General features: G+C 40.8%; 1 protein-coding gene across 10 annotated transcripts in view; it reads right to left on the bottom strand.

The window, feature by feature from the left end:
- The window catches only part of mctp1a (multiple C2 domains, transmembrane 1a), a 107,097-nt gene extending 86,255 nt beyond the window's left edge, over window positions 1-20,842 (bottom strand). For 4 of the 10 annotated variants that reach the window (XR_013283521.1, XR_013283523.1, XM_077521373.1 and 1 more), the window contains exons 1-2: window positions 20,189-20,841; window positions 732-846 (exon numbers count right to left, since the gene is read on the bottom strand). Coding sequence is in view for 6 of the 10 variants with exons in the window: in XM_077521373.1 (XP_077377499.1) it covers window positions 732-846; window positions 20,189-20,716 (643 nt within the window). In the remaining 4 variants the exon portion in view is untranslated. Of the gene's footprint in view, window positions 1-731; window positions 847-7,402; window positions 7,449-20,188 lie in introns of those variants that run through there. The other 6 variants (XM_077521376.1, XM_077521377.1, XM_077521378.1 and 3 more) reach the window with 4 other exon arrangements.
- Window positions 20,843-21,083: the final 241 nt, after the last annotated feature.

Raw genomic sequence — 21,083 nt, 5'->3', positions numbered from 1 at the left:
CACTGCACTTGCACAGTAACATTTGAGGGCCGTGCTAGTCACACCATAACATTAAATTGGTTGTGGACGGCTCTATTAAAATACTATTAAATGACACGCACTTTGTCAATGTATTACAGCATAATTTCATATGAGCAATGACATCTACTTAGCTTGTCTCACATTCTGTCTATGTTCTGTCTAGATCTGGCAAACTTCGTACAAGGCAAATTATTTGTTGCTTGTTGTCATGATAACACTTATGTACAGTACTGAGACAGATCCACTGAGCTCAAAATCTGTCTGCAACTCAATCAAATTCACCAAAATCATGTTGCCCCACGTGCACCACAACTTAGACCTGCTTTCAGCCAGTTTAAAGATTAGTCTACTTTCCATCACCAAATTGTCAGGTGCGCCAGGGGAGTGTAAAAGAAAATGCAAATTATTTTACGTTCTTCCTAGTGTAAATCTTAGCCTACTCTAAAACTGAGTGATCCCTATCAAAATAGAGTCAAATTAACTCTAAATAGTCAAATTTACACTACAGAATTTACTGTGTACGAAAATCAAGACTGTTGATGTTTTTTCACGCCTGAGCACACAAGTTCTCTACTATGTCACGTGTAACCGCTTAGTGGTTGATTCATAGAGTGATTTCATACTATATCCTCTTTGTAAACACCGACTGGCAGCAAGATTGAGATAAAGACGAATAAAGGTGGGAAGGGAATGAAAATATAGAGCCCCACCTGTGCGATCTCTGATGGCCAGGTTGTTGCCTTTCCTTAAGACAATATCCAGCTGGTACATGGCTGGACTAGAAGGCGGAGGATCTGCATTACAAGGGTCCACTATATTGATTCCCTGTGGAGACAAGATGAACACAAAGTATATGAGTCAGCAAATACTTTTGCTTAGCATTATGAAAAACAGCCACACAAGCTAGATCTCAGTGCATTTCTTTAACAAAGAGAAGGTAAAGAAATGGATGATTCATGAAATGAGTCTAAAATCACATTGTCTAGAATTCCCTTAACAGAACACTAGTTTATCAGAAAGTCGACAATGCATGTGTGGCGCTGTAATTAACAAGGCAGTCTACTTTGGAAGCTTTGGCTCTTTGTCGGATCTTCTCTCTTTAACTTGGTGGGGAGAACCCCCAGCTGGCTCTCAACATGGTTCCCCTTGGAGTCATGAACGACCACAAGATGAGTCAAGCTCCTCTCCTTATGTCTTTCCTTCCTATTAATCAGCCAGTGTGTAGGCTATCATGTGCAGCGATAAAGCTAAAAATAGCAACAAAAGAAAAAAAAAATTAATAGAATCCTCAAGAAGCACCAAGCGAATAAGAAGAGGCAATCAAGTACCATCCGGCATTAGTCCCTGCTGAGACATAAAGGAGCAGACATCTCAGAAGTGTCAAAAAAAAAAAAAGAGGATAGGGATGCAAGGAAGCAGGAAGAACACTGAGGGGTAAATTGTCATGATAACATACTCTTCTCAAAGATGAAAAGATGTTTAAAAATATTCTTTGAAAAGAGCACAAGAGGATGTCCATTTGCTGTCAGTGCAAAACTGTAATACTTATGCTCTCACCCATTGTTAGCTGGGATAGGCTGCAGCAGAACCACAACCCTAGTGACAAAAAGCTCACCAATGGTTTTCTGATGAAAATGGCCGAAAAGTGAATGTTTGTTTTTCACTTGAAAGACTTCTGTCACCAAAACAGCAAGTCCGAAACAGGATTCTGTGATGACACTAGTAAAAACCTTTCAAGCTAGCTGGGCAGGTTAACCAATGGGAAACCTCGGCCAGTGGGTGGCACTCAGGGTAAAAAAAAAAACGGGCGGAAAAAAAAAGATCTGGTCACGGGTATGTGATGCGTCACCCCACTGTGGCCGCCCACGATGCACCTTGGTTAACCACGCATGTGCCGACAGCCCGCTGAACTGTACAGAGGTGGGCGGAAGCCGGCAGTCTATATTTTTACTCGTATACTGTACCTGTATTCACTACTGTATTAAAAAATATATTTTGTGATGTACAAACATGGTAAATGTATTCACTGCTTTATTAAACAACGTTTATTAGAAACAAGTTATAGACTTTCTGCTGTTGTCCAAATGTCTACTTAATGTTTGTAGTTAAAATATATATTTGAGACTGTAACCTTACTTGAAAATGTTGTTTTGTGAGTGGGGCTGCACTGAAGAAGTCAAAATGTTCCTGTCCAGACCAATCAAGGAATCTACTAAGTTAATGCATAAAGTAGAGTCTGCATTTATATCACTTTAATTGAATTTTGGTTCTTTATGAATTTGTGTCTGTGAAGTCTTTGAACTACAAATTAGGCTTAGGAAATAGTGCCATAGAAAGCCGATACCAAGTCAGGTCACATTGTTCCGCAAAGGAGATGGAAAAAAGCTAGAGCACTTTGCATTTACACGAAATTATCCCAAGAGAGCAACAGTGCCTGCAAAGTGCTCACGATACTTGGATACAGGCCTTTCCTTGTAAACGTTTTGACACAATTCCAGTTGAATTCATACAACTGGCAATCAATACCACTTTGCTGTTCCATTAACTAACACTACCCTCATGTTACACAAGACGGTGCCACAGTGTAAACACTGAGTAGCTATAGATTGAAGAGGATCAAAGATAGAGGGCGAACCCTTTCAAGCACATCAAGTAGCTTGCTTAGTTGATTTAATTATTTAAAAGCAAATCCATGACAGACATGACAACACAGGTGAGGACACGGGATAATATACACTTATGGAATTGGACATACATAGGCTAGACTGTATCTTCATTTTTGGGGCTGTAAATTCTCCCAACTTCCGTCTTAATCTAAAGCTCTGACCTCCATATCACAATGTAACCCAATTTCCTTCCAATTGTACTTGATGTGGTAAACCATAAAATAACACTGGCGGAAAAAAACAACAACAAAAAACTAACCAACACACTTCAAGAAATGCCAACAAACAAACATTACAGTACAGTGCAACTACCAACTGACAGTGAAAAAGCAACCATTCATTAAAAATAAGCAAGTAGTGAGAACCTGATCCAGGACTTTCCTCCAAGTCCAGTTGATCTTAATACGCAGCTGCCCAAATGGAGAGCAGCTGCTATGCCAGAGATTCCGCCCACTAATGCACATACCGTAAACAGCAACATTGGGACGCCGTTCACTGGTCAGTTGGTCAGTCGTCCACGCGTGAAAACTTGTTGCCCAACCCAACACACTATGCGACAATTCAGCGAAGGATGGCCATTATGTGAGGAAATACACTTGTACAAAGCATGTGAGGGTCATTATTTTTGGCCAAATAAGTACAAGCATGTTTACATTATCACAGTCACAGCTTAAGTAGTAAATTGGAGGATTCAATGTATTTAAAAGCCTAGAGGTATCCCAGTAGTTTTATCTATAGTGGGAACATTTCAATTTGAAAAATGAAGAAACACAGAATGGGGTGCAAAATGGGACAAACATCCATCCATCCATCCATCCATTTTCTTGACCGCTTATTCCTCACAAGGGTCGCGGGGGCTGCTGGCGCCTATCTCAGCTGGCTCTGGGCAGTAGGCGGGAGACACCCTGGACTGGTTGCCAACCAATCGCAGGGCACACAGAGACGAACAACCATCCACACTCACACGCACACCTAGGGACAATTCGGAGCACCCAATTAACCTGCATGCATGTCTTTGGAATGTGGGAGGAGACCGGAGTACCCGGAGAAGACCCACGCGGACACGGGGAGAACATGCAAACTCCACCCAGGAAGGTCCGAGCCTGGACTCGAACCGGAGACCTCAGAACTGGGAAGCGGACGTGCTAACCACTAGACTACCGTGCCGCCCATGGGACAAACAAAGCTAAGTAATACGATTTCACTTTCATGCAAGAGAAGGTAGTTGCAGTTGAGAGGCTGCATCAAAGCCTTCTTTCTGTATGCTTTAGCATAAAAAAACAAAAACAAAAAAAACGTATAAATACGTCTTTGGGACACTTAAAGCATTAAAAAAAACGTATTTTCACGTTATTGGGAGCAAATGAGTTAAGTACTGGAAATTTATGTTAGCATGAACATTGAAAAGAGGACTGGATATGGAGGAAGAGAATGACTGAAAGACAGGCCAATAAAAATCTTGTCATATTGTCTTATTAATAACGTTTTCTCACAACAAACACGACATCAGTTTGCAGTGAATTAACGGGTTCTTCCCGTGTGCGCGTGTATCACCTCTGAATGTAGTGCGGCGACAACCTGAGCGCTGTGAACATCATCAAGTATTGCAGAAAGCAGGGAAACTGTTCTCCCTGCTGTCAAGCCAACATGCCAACCAAGACGCAGCTCAACGCTAGTGTGAGATCACACAGGCACAGAAATGCAACGCATCTGTCAGGGACTCGTCGACACAGGCGACCCAAGATCATCACTGATGAGCTTTTTGTTGACCATACAAAACAACATCCTTGACTCAACTCATTTGACAAATATGCTACTGCATCTTTTGCAGCATAAAACCAAAACCATGAAGATCAATAAAAGTATTTAATTTCACATCTTGTATTCATACCCCTTTCAAATAGCCTTTCAACTTCCTGTATTAGAAAGGCATAAATGCAGTATGTCACATCTCAGGGCAGAGCCAAACATTTGTACAGCATCATCCAAAAGCTCTTGTTTGAATTTAGTCGTAGGCTACTTGAGTTAAATCTAATCAATATTTTTTTTTATTTAACAATCAGTGGAATGAAATATCAACCCTTGGCCATAGTGATACAAACCTCCGTTTTAACTTGCAGCACAGCTACATGAATTATATTTATCTGACTATGTTCGAAAAAAAACAAAAGTTATATTCAACTATTGCGGTACAGGGCGGCACGGTGGTTGACTGGTTAGCACATATGCCTCCCAGTTCTGAGGACGCAAGATCGAGTCCAGGCGCCGGCCTTCCTGGGTGCAGTTGGCATGCTCTCCCCGTGCCTGCGTGGGTCTTCTCCGGGTACTCCGGTCTCCTCCCACATTCCAGACATGCATGGCAGGTTAATTGGGCGCTCCGAATTGTCCCTAGGTGTGCTTGTGAGTGTGGATGGTTGTTAGTCTCTGTGTGCCCTGCGATTGGCTGGCTACCAGTTCAGGGTGTACCCCCGCCTACTACCCAAAGCTAGCTGAGATAGGCTCCAGCACCCCCGCGACCCTTGTGAGGAGCAAGTGGCTCAGAAAATGGATGGATGGATATTGCGGTACTTGCCAGTCTTTCCATTCATCCATCTCAGCATCCCTGTCTAGTCTACCACAGTACCTACCAATCCATCTGTCTCTCCATTTAAGTTAGCCCGTATCGTATCTCACTGAGGGGTGAATGTTTGCGAAGCTTGCGACTGTTGAATTTCTCTTCAGGGTTTGCTTTACACTTGCACAAAAGTTAATATTAAATGTCACTTTTGCTAACATTTTATTTTCACAACAAGAGTGGGGCATTCTAGAGTGTTCTACCACATATAGTCACAGCTTGCTGTAAAAAAAATTTCATCTATTCACAGGTTGTATTCTATGTCAAACTCCTGTTCACTTACGTCAAAGCTCAATCTAATACAAAACTATTGTTTTGGTGCCTTCTTGCGGCATTTTGGTGCCACTGAATGTGGAAGTGAAGGGAAGAGCTTTTTTTTAGTCAGGCCATAGCTCTGTCTAATATAAAAATAATGCTTTTCTGCCATCTTGTGGCATCTATAGGCAATCATAAACTTTTAATGGAAGACATCAATTAATATTATCAATTACACGTATTTTTGCTATTCACATTACAGTGGCACTGTACAGTAAATTGTCATAATCGTAAGACACAACAAACCTTGTACCTGTGCCCGACTGATGAATCTAGTACCGCCACCACACTGACAAGACACCAGCCTCCTCACACTGGCAGTATGACAGCAGTGTGTATCCCTCACACTGGACACTTTGCTAAAAATAGCAGAGACCAAGCAGTAAAAGTGTAGTGTTATGTTAATGGAAGAGGAGGATGCACATAAAGGAGAGCGTGGTCTGTCTCATTCATAAAAACATGTAAAAGTATGTAGAATGCTAACTGTACATGAACACACTCGTATAACTAAAGTCAATTTGTATTTTCTGATGATGTGAGCGGGAATCTCTCTGGTGCTCTCAGGGCAGCCATTGAATTTGCATCCTGCCCGGTTCATCAAAATGAAGTTGAATTTACTGTCATGTGCTTTAACACAGTCCAGTTGCTACCAATCAGAGTGAAGAGACTCCAGAGTACCAGTGAATAAACCTTTATTTAGATTTACCAAGAACAATGGGTATTTTTGATTGTGATGATAACCCCGGCCCCCCACAGAAACACTCAGCAGTCGTTAAACGCTGCACTTTGCTACCAAAACACACAACAGCTGGAGTGCCGATTAATTATGCACTCGACGAACACAATGACAAATTGAAAGGAGTGGAGTGGTATGAAAAGCAATGTTTTGGAACTGTGAACTGCGGGATAAAACTGAAATAAGAGAAATAAGCAGAAAGCATGCCAGTGCATTCTTGTAGAATTTATGCAGCACAATAAAAGGCTCACTTGGGTATTTTCATGAGACGGTTCCTTCCTCAGGCTAGCCTTTCTATTTACACCTGCTGTTGCCCACTTTTCCTGCCTCTGCATCTCCCATCTTAACTTCACGGTCTTGAGTCAGCCTCACTTTGTTCCCCCTCTGGCTTTACGCTTACTTTTCCTCGTCTGGCTTTCTTGGACCAACTGCACTATTTTGGCTATCGTGCTCTCATTCCGATCACGTTCGGCATCCGGCAGGACTGGGAAGGACTGATGTTCTCTCATAAATTAACAACAACATCTCCCCAAACCGTCTGGCCAAGGTGGTGTTATAAACAGGATCATGAATTGCTATGTCCGACTTGATCAAGTCTCTTCAAGCTGATTTAATTGGCTCTCAGCCCCTGTCACACTAGCACCCAGCTCAGGTTGCACGCCATTAGAAATAGGATACAACACGCCCACTCCACTTCTACTCCCCCCTCATCATTGTAAATAAAAAAAAGCCACATCAAGTGCACAGTCAGTCAGTGTTTTCTATTGGCATTAAAGAGCGCAACTGACCGCATAAGCAAAGCAGCTATTCAGGTTTATGGAAAATTCACAGTATGTATGAAAATCATTTCTGCATGCAAATGTGAGAACGTGCTGAAGTGACGGAAACATTTTGATCCCAGATGCGTGCCCCATCACCTCCCTGGCAGGACTGACATGCTTTTGGAGAAAAAGAAAAATGAAATGCCCCCAAAGAAAAACGTGCTTCTGCATTGAACCCGTTAAGCAAGCGCGGCATCCCAAAATGATGCCAGCAAACAATGACACCTACCGTACGGCTTTGTCCCACAGTTGAGAGGGGCAACGTTAACATCCAGACACACTGAACACTCCACTGTACTATTGCTGCTGCTGCCTTTACCATACAACACGCTCGCTCACTCGCTCGCTCGCACAGCAAAGGCCAACCAGATGCGACGTTCCTGAACGCTCCACGGGCACGGAGTCTCTCTCTCTCTCGCTCTCTTGCTTCCTTCTCTCTCTCGCTTTCTCTCCCTGTCATTCACCAATGTAAAGAGATGCTCACTTTCCTTCCACTCACAAATCTGACTAATATTAAGTTGACAGGAGGCAGCCTGCCAGGAGGAAAACCATTTATCATTGTTGTTCTCCATCCATTTTCTATACCACTTGTGAGCTGGAGACTGTCCCAGCTCACTTTGGACAAGAGGTGGAGCACACCCGGGGACTGGTTGCCAGCCAATCGCAACTTATAGACCAGGAACCATGTCTCCAGGACCACATTTGGCTGTTTCATATGTCTGAAACCTCCTATGTCCAAATTTGTTTATTGGTTAGAAATGGTGGTCAATAAGTACCAGTCTCAACATGTCATTATTTGTTTGATTTTACAAATTATTGACAACGGAAGTGTGGAACTGCCAAAGTGGAGTAAACATTTTTGACTGGCGAGCACGTTCAAATGTACTTGGAAACACGTTCCAACTTCGTTGGAACATACTCGCAAATATGTTTGAACATGTGCACAAATATGTACATAATCGCGAGTCTGTTCAAACATACTTGTACGCTAAATGTGACAAACAGCATATTTTCCCATAATGCCACAGGGTATTACTTGTGCTTGCGCAAGTGGGAAAAAAAAACACTTTTTAAATTAAGCACTTGGCCCACATTATACCAATATGTTCAAAAATTAAGTATAAAAACATTGTTTACTCATAAATTTGATGATTTATTATGCCTGCAGTGTGCATGATTTAGGTTTGGTATTTTTTTTCCCATAATGCAATAGGGTTTTGACTTGCACATTGCTAAAGTTATACACCGTGGTATTATGGGAAAATATGCTGTTTGTAGCATTTAGCCTAGGGATGTAACAATATCCAAACATCATGATACGATATTATCACGATATGAAGGTCACGATACGATAACTATCATGATATTGTGGGGGGGTTGGCGATATTTAAAAAAGATCACAATATTGTAAAAAGAAAAGAAAAAAAAAGAGCTCATACTAAAAAAAAAAGCACAATATTGTGCTTTTTGTACATAACAGCAATGCATATAAGCCACCTACAATCCCTAATAACAATATTGAGGCACTTATTTGCTAATACAAGCACACATTTATCGCTTCACAAACAAATTAGATTCCCCTTCATCTGACAATTAGCATAGATTTTAAACATAGAAGGCCAAAACATCCCTAATGAAAATTAAATTGCCCTAATAAACTAGCCACGAGAGGGTGCAAGAACTGCACAAATGGAAATCAACCTGACGTTTTTAACAGATGTGTTCCTTTTAAATATTGTGAACATGACGACGACGATATTGTGGCAGTTTTAATATCACGATATCACGATATTGCCCTTATCGTTACATCCCTAATTTAGCCTACAAGTACATCGTACATATTTGCAAGTATGTCTGAACGTATTTGTGAGTACGTTTGAATGTACCGGTATTTAAATATGTTGAACATACTTGCAAATACATTCAAACGTACCCTCCAGTCAAAAATTGTACTCTACGTTGGCAATTCCACACTTCTGTAATTACCAATCAAAACTGTTGAAAATTCGGTTTCCTAAGAAGTTGTGGTTATGGAGCTGTGACTTTTCTGCCCAAGCTAAAGGTTACAGTTCATGTAATTCCCCTGTTGATCAAATTTAGATTACTGTTCAGAAAGAAAGAAATATTCACTTTCATTTATTTACAAAGTGTAACTGAACGAGAGCTCATGCAGCCTTTTGTGAGTGATAGTGGAATGGTGTCTGCACCGAACAGGTGAACTATTGAGTTTATGGATGTAAAATAATGACTTTACAATAACTACATTTATATATGGTAGCATCTTTAACCGTATAGCATTTTTACCCTTTTTCAAAGTGCTTTGTCAGAGGAACAGCGTGCGTAAAGCAAAACGAGACACAAGAATCTCTAGTATAAATACACAAACATCAGCTGTCACATGATCAATAAAACCAACTGAAGAACACAGCCAACGCAAGAACCCAACACCAGGAACTGAGACCAAGATCCATTTTGTATATTAGCTCACCAGATTACTCACATTGGCCATTAAGCATGCAGTAGTCAGCTCAAAATATGTTTGGATATTGATTTCCAACAGTTGTTGTTGCTGCTCCGCTGCTTGACTGTTAAACCAAGAATGTGTTATGTGAATAGTTTTGTGAGATTAATTAGTGGAAATGTGTGGTTTTATTGATGAAGTCTGTGGCAATCTGACACCGAAGCAATGCGCTGGTTGTGATACCATCAACTGATTTATGTGGTTGTCCACAGAACACTGGCAAGGAAATATGAAATGTGGCACTGACTTATTCATGATTTACTTCGATAAATAATGGGCACGATTATTCACATGGAGAAAAAAAAAAAAAAGAATATTTGTATTGGCAATAAATTTTCTCTTATGTTTAAAATCTTGTCTTGACTCAACAGCTGCTGACACTGTGATGATATTGGGCATTATTTGAAATGCTGCCCCCAGTGGTTAACAGAAATGCTGCAAGTGTCAGAGGTGACACACTGATGTTAATTCACATCATTGTTTAGCCACTACAGTGATGAGGGCTGACATATCAGCTGGTGGTTTTCAGATCTACTGTATAAATAAAGGTGGTTGGTGTTTTGTTTTTGTTTTTTTGTTTTTTTACATTTACAGTAACCGACTGACGTACACGTTTGCATGCACAGCTTAAAATGACATTATGCACAGAACAAGCGTTCACATATGAAAGCGCAGCTCATGCAGGCTTTGCAAGCCTCTCTTCCGACATCATTTTTCTAGTGTAGCGCTATCACTGGAGTGGATTGGAGGAGGATATATCAGCACAAGAGGAAGCAAGGTTTGACATTTGACAGACCTCAATGGACAGAATGAACTGGGACATGAATGGCAAGCTCTATTTTCCATAAATGATCATGAAATACCTTGAATTTATTCTAGACTTTCAATCAATGATCAATCAAGCAAATGTAAAGCAGCCATGTTGTGTAGGTCCAATATATAGTGAGAGTAAAATGGACCAACTTTACAATTATAGATCGGCAAAAGTGTCACGTACTAAATACTTGTAGCACTTTGTCTGATTGTTGCTCTTCTTTGCCACTCACCTCTCATCCAATTTTCCTCTCTCATCTCCCATCTGATTGTTTACGCCGGAAAACCATAATCTCTCCATTTCTCCCAGGTTTCCAATTCTAAAGACTGAAGTCTGAAGTCTTCAAGTCAAAAGATTCTGAGCCACACTAGGAGCACGGCATGCGAATACATCTAAATAAATGACACGACTGCATGTAGTCCTCATCTAAATTGCTGATACCGGCGGCAATGCAATAAGCACGACAACAATCAGAAGAGATCCAAGGCAAGAGCTGCATTCAAAAATCTGTTTTAACACAGAGGCTTCAAAATGGTGTGAATCCTGAAGAGCATTTCTACTTCCATGTTTCTCAACCTATTCAAAATACAAAAGAATTCTGCACATTGAAAACATCCTGATCCACATAGCCATAGTTATGGCTCAGAGGCCAGATCTGGCCCACCACATCTTTTTAATGTGGCCCACAAAAGCAAATCAAGCATGTGAAAAATCTGTCACTACAATATGGCCTATGACAAAGATGAGTTTGGCGTAGTGTTGCAGTTCTCAAGGTCGGATTTAGTCAATAACAGGAAAGAATGAGTGACGATAGAGTTAAAGAAGAGCACAAAGAGAAGAAAGATTCAAGTGTTCAGAGTTTAATTAAGAGTAGAGGAACCCCAGCGGCTGCCAGTGCAAGAAGCGGCTGACAAGTTCTGGGAGGCAGGCCAGAGAAAGCATGACCATCATTGCATCCTCGAAATCTATACATGGATTTATGTCAGCTATTTGTTGACTTATTTGGCCAATCCCTACATCTTTTCCAACTCTCATTTTTATTTGCCCATCACTTGCTACTTGAAATGCTATCAACCACCTGACCGTGTCCATGCTTAACTCATTTGCTCCCAATAACGTGTAAATACGTTTTTTTATGTTGTAAGTGTCCCAAAGACGTATTTATACGTGTTGTTTTTTTGTTTTTGTTTTTTTTTATGCTAGAGCATACAGAAGGCTTTGATGCAGCCTCTCAACTGCAAAGAACGGTTGCAGAAATGGTAGTTATTACAAAAACGGCCAGCAGGTGGCAGCAGAGCAAAGGAGATCAACCAAGGCCATGTAGAAAAAAAGCTCAATTACAATTTTGAATAGATTTGTGAAAACTAATGAAACTTAGCTCTCTTCTAAATGCTAATTGCTGCAAAACGAAAACAGATAGAAACATACTTTCTTTCCTGATGAAAGAAGAGACTGTAATCTTTCTTTTGATAGGTTCCATTATAGCAATAGAACACATTATTCTGTGGGCCTTGCAAAATCAGTCAAAATCCAGTAAAACAGCCGGAGCAAACGGGATTGCTTCTGTGAAAATGGCTGGGAGTGAATGAGTTTTAATGTACCTCAAACTTCTTGTCGAGCTTCTCTGAGTTATCATTCTCGAGCATGCGCTCAACTCTAATTGAGCAGCCAAAAGATAAACAAGAGGACAATGTTAAGGTAACAGTTGAATGAATTAGAGGATATTAGTGAAAGGTGGTTTGCGCATCTTTCTCACAGCTCTGACGTTTGTGCTGCAATGAGCAAGTTAGAGGCAAGAAACTCATTCATTATGAATCTCACCATTCATCAGTCGGAGCAGAGTAAGGTAGATGGTTGCTAACATTTTCCATATTCACTGCACTGGGAAGAGTGTACAATAGCAAAAAAAAAAAAAAAAAGAGCACAAATAGATAATTTTAGAGATGAAAAAGCCAACTTTTCAAAGGAAAACACTCTCTAGACACACGCAATGTGTCATCTCCTCATCCCACACTCCAGACCTGGAAGCACTAGACATGAGTGTTTGTAGTAACAAACCCCATGAGTCATCACTTTTCATTATATTGTAGTTGCGCCCACGTCAACACTCACACAGGCGCGGGATTCCACGACAACCACAGTGACGTTAATTGGCTCCTGAAAACTTGACATTGTCATTCTACGCGACAATAAAAACAAAATCTCAAGGGTCTCTCAAAACAAAATGCCTGCATGTACACTGTACATCGGTTCTGAATGAACATTAAAAAATAAAAAAAAAGCAAAAACTGAGCATTGTGGTGAGAAGTTGGAAATAAATCATTGCAAACTAAATTCACTTCCTCACAACAGATTTTCATTTAAGAAGTCAAAAAAATGATAACTCACCATTGACTCAACGGATCTCATTATCGAGATTAAAAGGAAATCCCCTCATGGCAACCAAGCGTCGAGAGTATTAGCCCCCGTGTGTATCTTTGCAGCCAGACGTCGAGATGACATGCAAAATAATGGGAGCAGGAATCCGTAGCGAAAGGCGCAGCCTCCACAGAGGTCACCAGAAGTCACGCACATGACGGGACACATACAACCACGTCAGGCTGGCAAATCGTCACCTTTGTAGATGACAGGCATCGCGTAACGGACGGGAATAACACACTTGCCCTACGTGTAGCATTTGCCGAGTCACAAATATAAACCCCTCCTTATGTCCACTAAGTGTCCCTGAGATGAAGTAGAATGAGGCAGATGAAGACAGGACAGACAGACTAACAAGGACAACAAAGGAAGTTGAAAGTGACGTTAAATGAGTCAAATTAAAAGATGAAAATATCCCGAAGTACAAAATCTTTTTATAGATGATTGGCCTGGCACTAGTAGTAATGATGACTTGGAAATAGCAACCACCTGTTGTAAAAGGACGCTCCAGGAAACCGAGGGCGAGTCTCTCTCTCTCTCTCTCTCTCTCTCTCTCTCTCTCTCTCTCTCTCTCTCTCTCTCTCTCTCTCTCTCTCTCTCTCTCTCTCTCTCTCTCTCTCTCTCTCTCTCTCACGGGGCTTGAAAACCACCCCCTTTGTAATGTGACAGAATGGCAACCATCACTGACTCGCATGAGATAAAATGGAACACATCACAAGCCAATTCATGGCTGCTGTTTCACTTCAAGCTACTGCTGACTTTGAGATGGATTACACGTGTCTCATATTGCTCGAATATACGCTCACCAGCCACATCATTAAGTACATCTAAGTACACAACAGAAGCGTCCCCTGAGCCCCTTGAAATGTGCAAAGTTTTTGTTATTTATTATCAGCCTTCACGTTATTTTACATCTTCGACTTCAATGTTGTTATTCTGCTATTTTTAGGCAACTTTTACTGTATTTTCACTATTTTATGAGCTACTGCTTCCACGTTTTATGACCGATTCTCACTATTCCAACTTCAAAATGTTCCAAAAATTCACATCAGGTGTGCTTCTATAATTGTTCTTATTCAAAAAAATTAATAAATAAATGAGGTTTTCCCGATATTCAAAATGTTTCAAACAAACTTTTGGAAGGATTTTCAGCATTCCAAAAATTCACACATACCAAAATATCACATTTTTTACAGTACCGGTCATTTTTCTAATATTCACATAATGTTTTCAGAAAATTCACAAATTCATATATTCTATGGGGTTTGCCTGTATTTCTACATTTATTCACCAATTCACAGAATTCCAATTTCAACACACTTTAAAGATTCACATTATTCAGGGTTATTTTTATCATTCCAAAAAAAATTTCACAAAATTTCACTATTATATTCCAATGGCACATTCAACTTAATAGATTTAAATTGTTCCTATTTGAAATTCAAATCATTCAGCACATTCAGTTCATCTTGGAGACAATTTTCAACATGCCAAAAAAATTCCACATATCAAAAATTCAAAATTTTCACGATTAAAATACAACCCAAAAAAATGTAAAACTTTTTAAATGTTTTCTCCTCTCATTTTTGCATTTTTATTTGACCAATTCAAACCACTCCAACTTTTAAGTGTTGAAATTACAACCTGTTTTTCTCCTCTAATGTTTACATTTTTCCACCAATTTAAACTGTTCTGACTTTAAACTGTTGCCCTTATTCTTATCCCAAATTATTTTCCAAATTTCAAAATGAAAGTAAAAAATTCAGATTCTTTCTTTTTTACCTCTAATTTGTACATTTTTTTTTCACCAATTCAAACTGTTCCAACTAAACTGTTCAGCTTAATCCAACCTCAAAATCATTTTCAAAATTTCAAAATAAAAGCCAAATTACGATTTGGTTTGTTGGTTTTTCTCCTCTAATTTCTACATTGTTTGACCGATTCAAATCATTTTAACTTCAACATGTTTCGATCATTACAGGTCATTGTATCTCATTTCATGTCATTCAAATATCATTCCACATTTGTTATCGTTCGCTCAGCCTTCACACACAATTTCTCCAGATATCGCATTCTCTTATTTTTTAGTCTACCGTACCTTACAACCAAACTCAGTTATAGTTGGCACTATCTTACCCACAATCCTAATGCAGACAAGTGCTGCTGAAAATGGATGGATGGATGGATGGATGGATGGATGGATGGATGGATGGATGGATGGATGGATGGATGGCTGGCTGGATGGATGGATGGATGGATGGATGGATGGATGGATGGATGGATGGATGGATGGATGGATGGATGGATGGATGGATGGATGGCTAGAAATGAAACAACAAACATTCATTAATTTTTGAATTACAATATGGTGACGTAGGACGAGAAGTAAATCTAGCAAACAGCCTCCCCAGTGGATTTTATGGGCTGCATATTATTATTGCTTCAGGGAGCCTCATTTGCAAATATTCAATATCCACTCACCACACAGGAAGCCAGGTCCACATTGAGTTGCAAATGATACATGATTAGCATGCAGCCTTTGGTCACTATCCTTCATATTCTAGTCTGCACGGACCTGTTCTGCCTTTCATCACAACTGTAAAAGCTTCCATGCAGAGCTCACTTGCACTGCTCAATTTCAATCGGCTTGAGGGTGGAGGCCCGTCAAATCAATGTGGAATCCGATCAAGCGACATTCATTACATCTTGAAGCGCTGGGAGAGAAATGACTGCCTGGAAGTAACCAGCAGATCCAAATTAGTTAGCGTTAGTTTAGTTAGTGTTCATTTTTGTATCATATCTGGGCTGTGTCCAGCCCAGAGAAGCATTTTGGGCTTTGTGTGGATGTTGAGCTTTGGGCGCTCTTGGGCTCTCCCATTTTGACATGTCACTGTTTTTCATTTGTTTGAACAAATCTCTCATATCTAATTGTTATGCCACTGTTATGCTGTAAAATGATCGATCCCTGCAGGAGGGGGGCTTCTCCTCGTCTCTCATTGATCTCTATCTGTTCTCTCATTACCCTGACTGGCGTGTCTGCCCCAGGTTTCAGCCTTTCTAACGATATACTGTCTCCGTTTGACAGTTGTGTGATAAGGTAGGTCCAAAAATACCCTTGTGTGCAATCATTCACATTATTGAAAATTGGACTGTTTTCTGCAGGAGGCTGACGGATACGCCGGATGACAATGACATGGGCCAAACAGAAGGTCGAGGTTTAGTATTCATACAGATGTCCACTATGTCTCCTCAGGATGCTTTTATAAAGGGACGAGTGTCTCCATCAGATGGGCTAATGATGGGATCGCAGAAGGTAAATCAGGCAGACAATAGAAAAAAGATTATCCCTCAAGGTAAATTGGTGGACAGGGCGGTATTATATTTTGAGGCTAGCCGAGGGCAAGGACGAAGTCTACAGTATGTCGTCACATGATGAAGACAGACAACTACTGTATTTTGTTGCCTCGTCTGACGGTCAAGAATAAACAAATAAAAATAGCTAGTGATAGATAATTACTCAAATTTTGTGACCAGCATAAAACAATTTTTTTTTGCATGTTGCTCATAAATTTTCATTGCCAAGAAAAAGCCTGCTACACGTGTGGGAGGAAGACACTTCAGCACGACGTGAGCGTTCAAACCTATCATCTCCAAATAGTGTTACACATTTGATTCGATTGCCTTGACCAATTCCATTTGCCTCAGACAGTATTGCGGTCGGCGCCAATCATGTACATCTCAGTGACAGCCACCAGTCTCACAGGCTGCGATGAATCTTAATTCTACAAACGCCCCCGTGACATTTCTAGGAGGAGGCCGCAAACTGGTTGGCAGAAGTACAAGTTCAGGGGATTTACACCAACACGCTGCTCACTTCCCAAGACATATAGGGCCAAATGCCATCCATGTACAGTATGCAAGACAAACTGGCTTAGTAAATGGATGTAGCTTTAAAGAAGAGACTCCATATTTACTTCCATGTTGTGTGAGTGATTGTCTCAATTATTGTGCTTACCCAATAACATATAAAACATGAGCTGTGCTGGATAAAAAAAAAAAACTTGACACAAAAACCTACTTCTCTGCTTCGTACAGTATGTGTTAAATATTTCAAAGTGTTCCATCTGATCTGATCTGATCTGAATGAAGAAAGAACACAAAGTACACACTGAGCTTTATTTAATCCATTATGACCTACATTTGTTAAACGTTACTCAGCTTGTATTATTTTTGGACATAATGTGAGTTTGTCTTTTATTTTTCCATTGCTTAATATTGACACTGTTTTTTGGATTGTTTGTATCATTTTACTCAGAGGAGCTGAAGTTGTGAAAAAAAAGTCATCCAATTCCATTGAGGAAATGCTCCTAGACCACCATTCAATACTCTCAACAGTATTAAGTTAAAAAGCAAAGAGGATTGAGTATAGAAGATGATGATGATGTACTGCTCAGTGTCCCACATTAGTGCAAGTGCATCACAATCAATCTCACTGGATGAAAGTGGAAAGTTGTTGACTTTTGATTGCTTTACAGGATGGCCACAAGAATTACTGCTGAGCTCATTAAGGTTTAGGAGGACTGTTTGTTGTGACAGAAATCAAGTCAAACGTGGACCCAGTAACTTTAACACACACTAGAAATTAAATGTACTTAAATGTTCAAGTATAAATAAACTTCAATAACAAAAATTCTCAAAATTTGGCATTCATCCTTCCTCTTATTGTTACGATAGGTTAAAAGTTCCACATCTAGTAACTGTAATTTATTATTAAGGGTTATTTCAGATTCTGAATTATTTAGTCATGCACAACTTTATAGTCAAATGTGGTCTTGATACTTCCCATTAGGAGGAAATGTGTCCCATTAAAAAAAGTGAGAAGGTTTTTAACATTTTCTGCTTTGAACCTCCCCCCATCTATGATCATCACCTCACTTCTCTTCCATCTACTAACTGGAATGCAAAATGTGAAAGTTTCCCTTTTATACATTTTAATGGTGACTCTTGACCACAAGCACAACCCTACACCTTGCCAACTTCTTTAATATTAATGCAACGCCATTAGAAAAAAAAAAAAAACCACACAGACACTGGCCAGTGTGAGCATTATGTATTATTTAACTCAACTGGCATGTTCAACAATGACGCTGCAAGATCGATGTGAGTGAAGCCCTCTTCGGTTGAGTGCAAGCGGCTCAGAGAGATTTAATGGTGGCCCAAACTCCAGTATGGAGCAGCAAGTGTACTTAATTGTTAAATCACTTTTGGACAGCTGTCTGGTGCTGGACGCTTTGGTTGGCGCCAAAAGTGATGGTCCGATTAAAAAGGCTTTACAGTAATGAAAATCAGTTATATAGTGAGCAAAAACAGAAGGCAACACTTACAGTTGTGCCATATGAAGATGCTGATTCGACAGCACGACTTTTGCTGGCAAGGATGAAAGGCCAGAATTCCGTGTCACACTGTGGCCAAATGTACAATACTTGTCGCTGGGTAGCTGAGATAGACTACAGCTCACCCACGACAAGTGCAATTAGAAAATAGACACTTCAATGTTACCTGACAGAGCTGCAAACTTCATTTCATTGCACCGTACATAAAGGCGTATTGGGGGCCTAAGGCAAACCTCGAGATCCATGTACTGCATGGAATATTAATGTTTATAATCAATGTGAACTGTGAATGAGAATTTTCTGCTATTTTTCAAGCAGGAGAAAGTCCTTTCAACCCTATCTAACAAGTGATTCACCTCGGAGCTTGTACTTCAATTGATATGACATTAATCAACATTTAATTTAGTTTACCATTTGGATCACTTCAGCAGTCACATCTTGGTGATGAAAAGTGTCACTGTCCATTTCGACTGCATCCTTCACAGCTAACTGGCAGTAGTGTGACAGCAGTTGGCAAGTGTGTCGGTTACATACATTCACTGTTAACGTCAATAATAGGGATGTAACGATAACGGCAATATCGTCATATCACGATATTAAAACTGCCACAATATATGGTCGACGTCATGTCACAAACATTTGTTAAAATAGTCATTTTGATTTCGATTTTGGCAGTTCTAGCACCCTCTGGTGGGTAGTTTTTTAGTGCAGTTTAATTTTCACAAAGCATGTTTTGGCCCTTATATGTTTAAAATCCATACTAATAGTCAGATGAAGGAGCACATAATATACTTATGAACCGAGTCAATACGTGGAAGAACTCAATGTGTGCTTGCATTAGCAAGTGCCTCAATATTAAATGTTTTAGAGATTGAAGGTTGTTTATAAGCATTGCTGTAATGTACAAAAGCACAATCACAATATTGTCTTTTTTTTAGTATGAGCTCTTTTTTTTTTTTTTTACAATAATGTGACCGTTTTTGTATCGCCAACCTCCCCACAATATTGTGATATTGTGACCTTCATATCATGATATTGTATCATGATGTTTGGATATCGTTACATCCCTAGTAATATATTATATATTACAAGGTTGAATTTTTTTGTAAATTTGATACAAATTTTGCTTTTTGTCCTCTCGTCATGTCCTCGCTACTGTGCTAATTACGCACCAGCAAGTTTACCTGAATCATGTCTGCTCATGTGCAGTGTTATGATCTCGTCCACTGCATGAGAGGAAATGACAGCAGTCAAAATGACTGATATACTTTGATTTGAATTTCTTTAAATAAAAAACACGTCAGCATTCTGTTTTCATAAGATGTTTAGGGACCACTGGAAATCTGAAAGCCCCATGTAACTTCTTGTTTGCCAAATGCTAAGTCCATCCCTGCCTTTCTTTACAAACTAGTGTTTTCAAATAACAGTATAGTCATATTCTATTCTGCTTGCAGCCATGAGGCAATATCTGGGGTGCTATGCTTTTATGTATTAACTAACATGTTATTCCTAATAGAGGAATCCTCAATTAATGCGCACTTTAAAGCTCCAGCATGCCCCAGAATTAGCGTGCAAATTCCCAGTTCACAAAAAAGGCAGCCTGCTGCACTGCATCATACGGAGAGGTGTACCTAATATTGTGGCCCACTCATGTTAGAGTATAATGTGTTTCATTGACGTTGCAGTCATGAGGCCCATACTACGTTACAGCTACGTGAGCAGCGTAAGTCGTGCATAGAGTGAGCACGTTGCATCATCAGAAACATCTTGGAATGTGCAATTGTATATTCAGGTCAAATGTAAAATGAATGATAGTGGAAATAGCACATGCACGGTGTTGGTTAAGTACTGTAATGGAGTTGTACTCACAGAATCACTTGGCTTGTTCCGCAGCTGCCCCTCTTCCTGCAGGACCGCGGCCGGGTCCACCACCAGCTTCTCGAAACACGCCGAGCCCAGCGAGGAGCTCTTCTGCTGGGACGCGATGAGCCGCGAGACGTGGATCTTCGGGCTTCCGTGGGCCGTCAGCTCGGGCTTGCTCCCCGTGCTCCCGGAAGCCGAGCCGAGATGCTGCTGCCCCTCGGCGGCTCCTCGGCTGGTCCCGGCCGCCGCGTCGCCGCGCTTGTCCCCGGTCCCGAGAGACAGCGGCGGAGAGGAGCAGCGCAGATTGGGCTGCGAGGACGAGAACACTCGGTCCAAGTGTTTCTTTTTCCTCTTGAACATCCACAGCCCGGACTCCTTCTTGGCGCCCTCTGCTCCGCCGCTAGCGCGACGCTCCGAGCCCAGTTTGGGACTGAGCCACGGCTTGGTTTTCTCCTGGAAAGTCTTCCACATCCGCCGCTGGTACGACTCTTGTCCCCTGGACGTGCCTTCATCCTTGGCTGCTTTTTGCTCCATGGTGCCCGAGCAGCATCCACCCAGCCTGAAGCGTGTGTGTGCGCGCGCGCGTGCGTGTGTGTGCACTCACAGCGTGCGCTTCAATGCTGATCCGGTTAGGACAAACACACGAGTAGGAGGAGGAGGAGGAAGAGGATGATGATGATGATGATGATGATGATGGTGGTGGTGATGATGATAGTTGGCTTGTAGTAGAATGCAAGCACCACTTCGTGGAAAAACTCTTATGTCTTATGTCTTACACAGCATTCCAGTTATCTAAGTCCACAGACTTTATTCGAAAGGCAGGGAAGACCCTAGACTGGTCGCCGCAGTCAATCACAAGGCACATAGAGCCTACAGCTTTATTTTCTTGCCCATTGGAAAT

This window comes from Festucalex cinctus, chromosome 5 (genome assembly GCF_051991245.1).
Source record: "Festucalex cinctus isolate MCC-2025b chromosome 5, RoL_Fcin_1.0, whole genome shotgun sequence".
In the NCBI taxonomy this organism is placed as follows: Eukaryota; Metazoa; Chordata; class Actinopteri; order Syngnathiformes; family Syngnathidae; genus Festucalex; species Festucalex cinctus.
The sequence above is the reverse complement of the archived record's forward strand: the minus strand, read 5'-3'. Positions and strand labels throughout refer to the sequence as shown.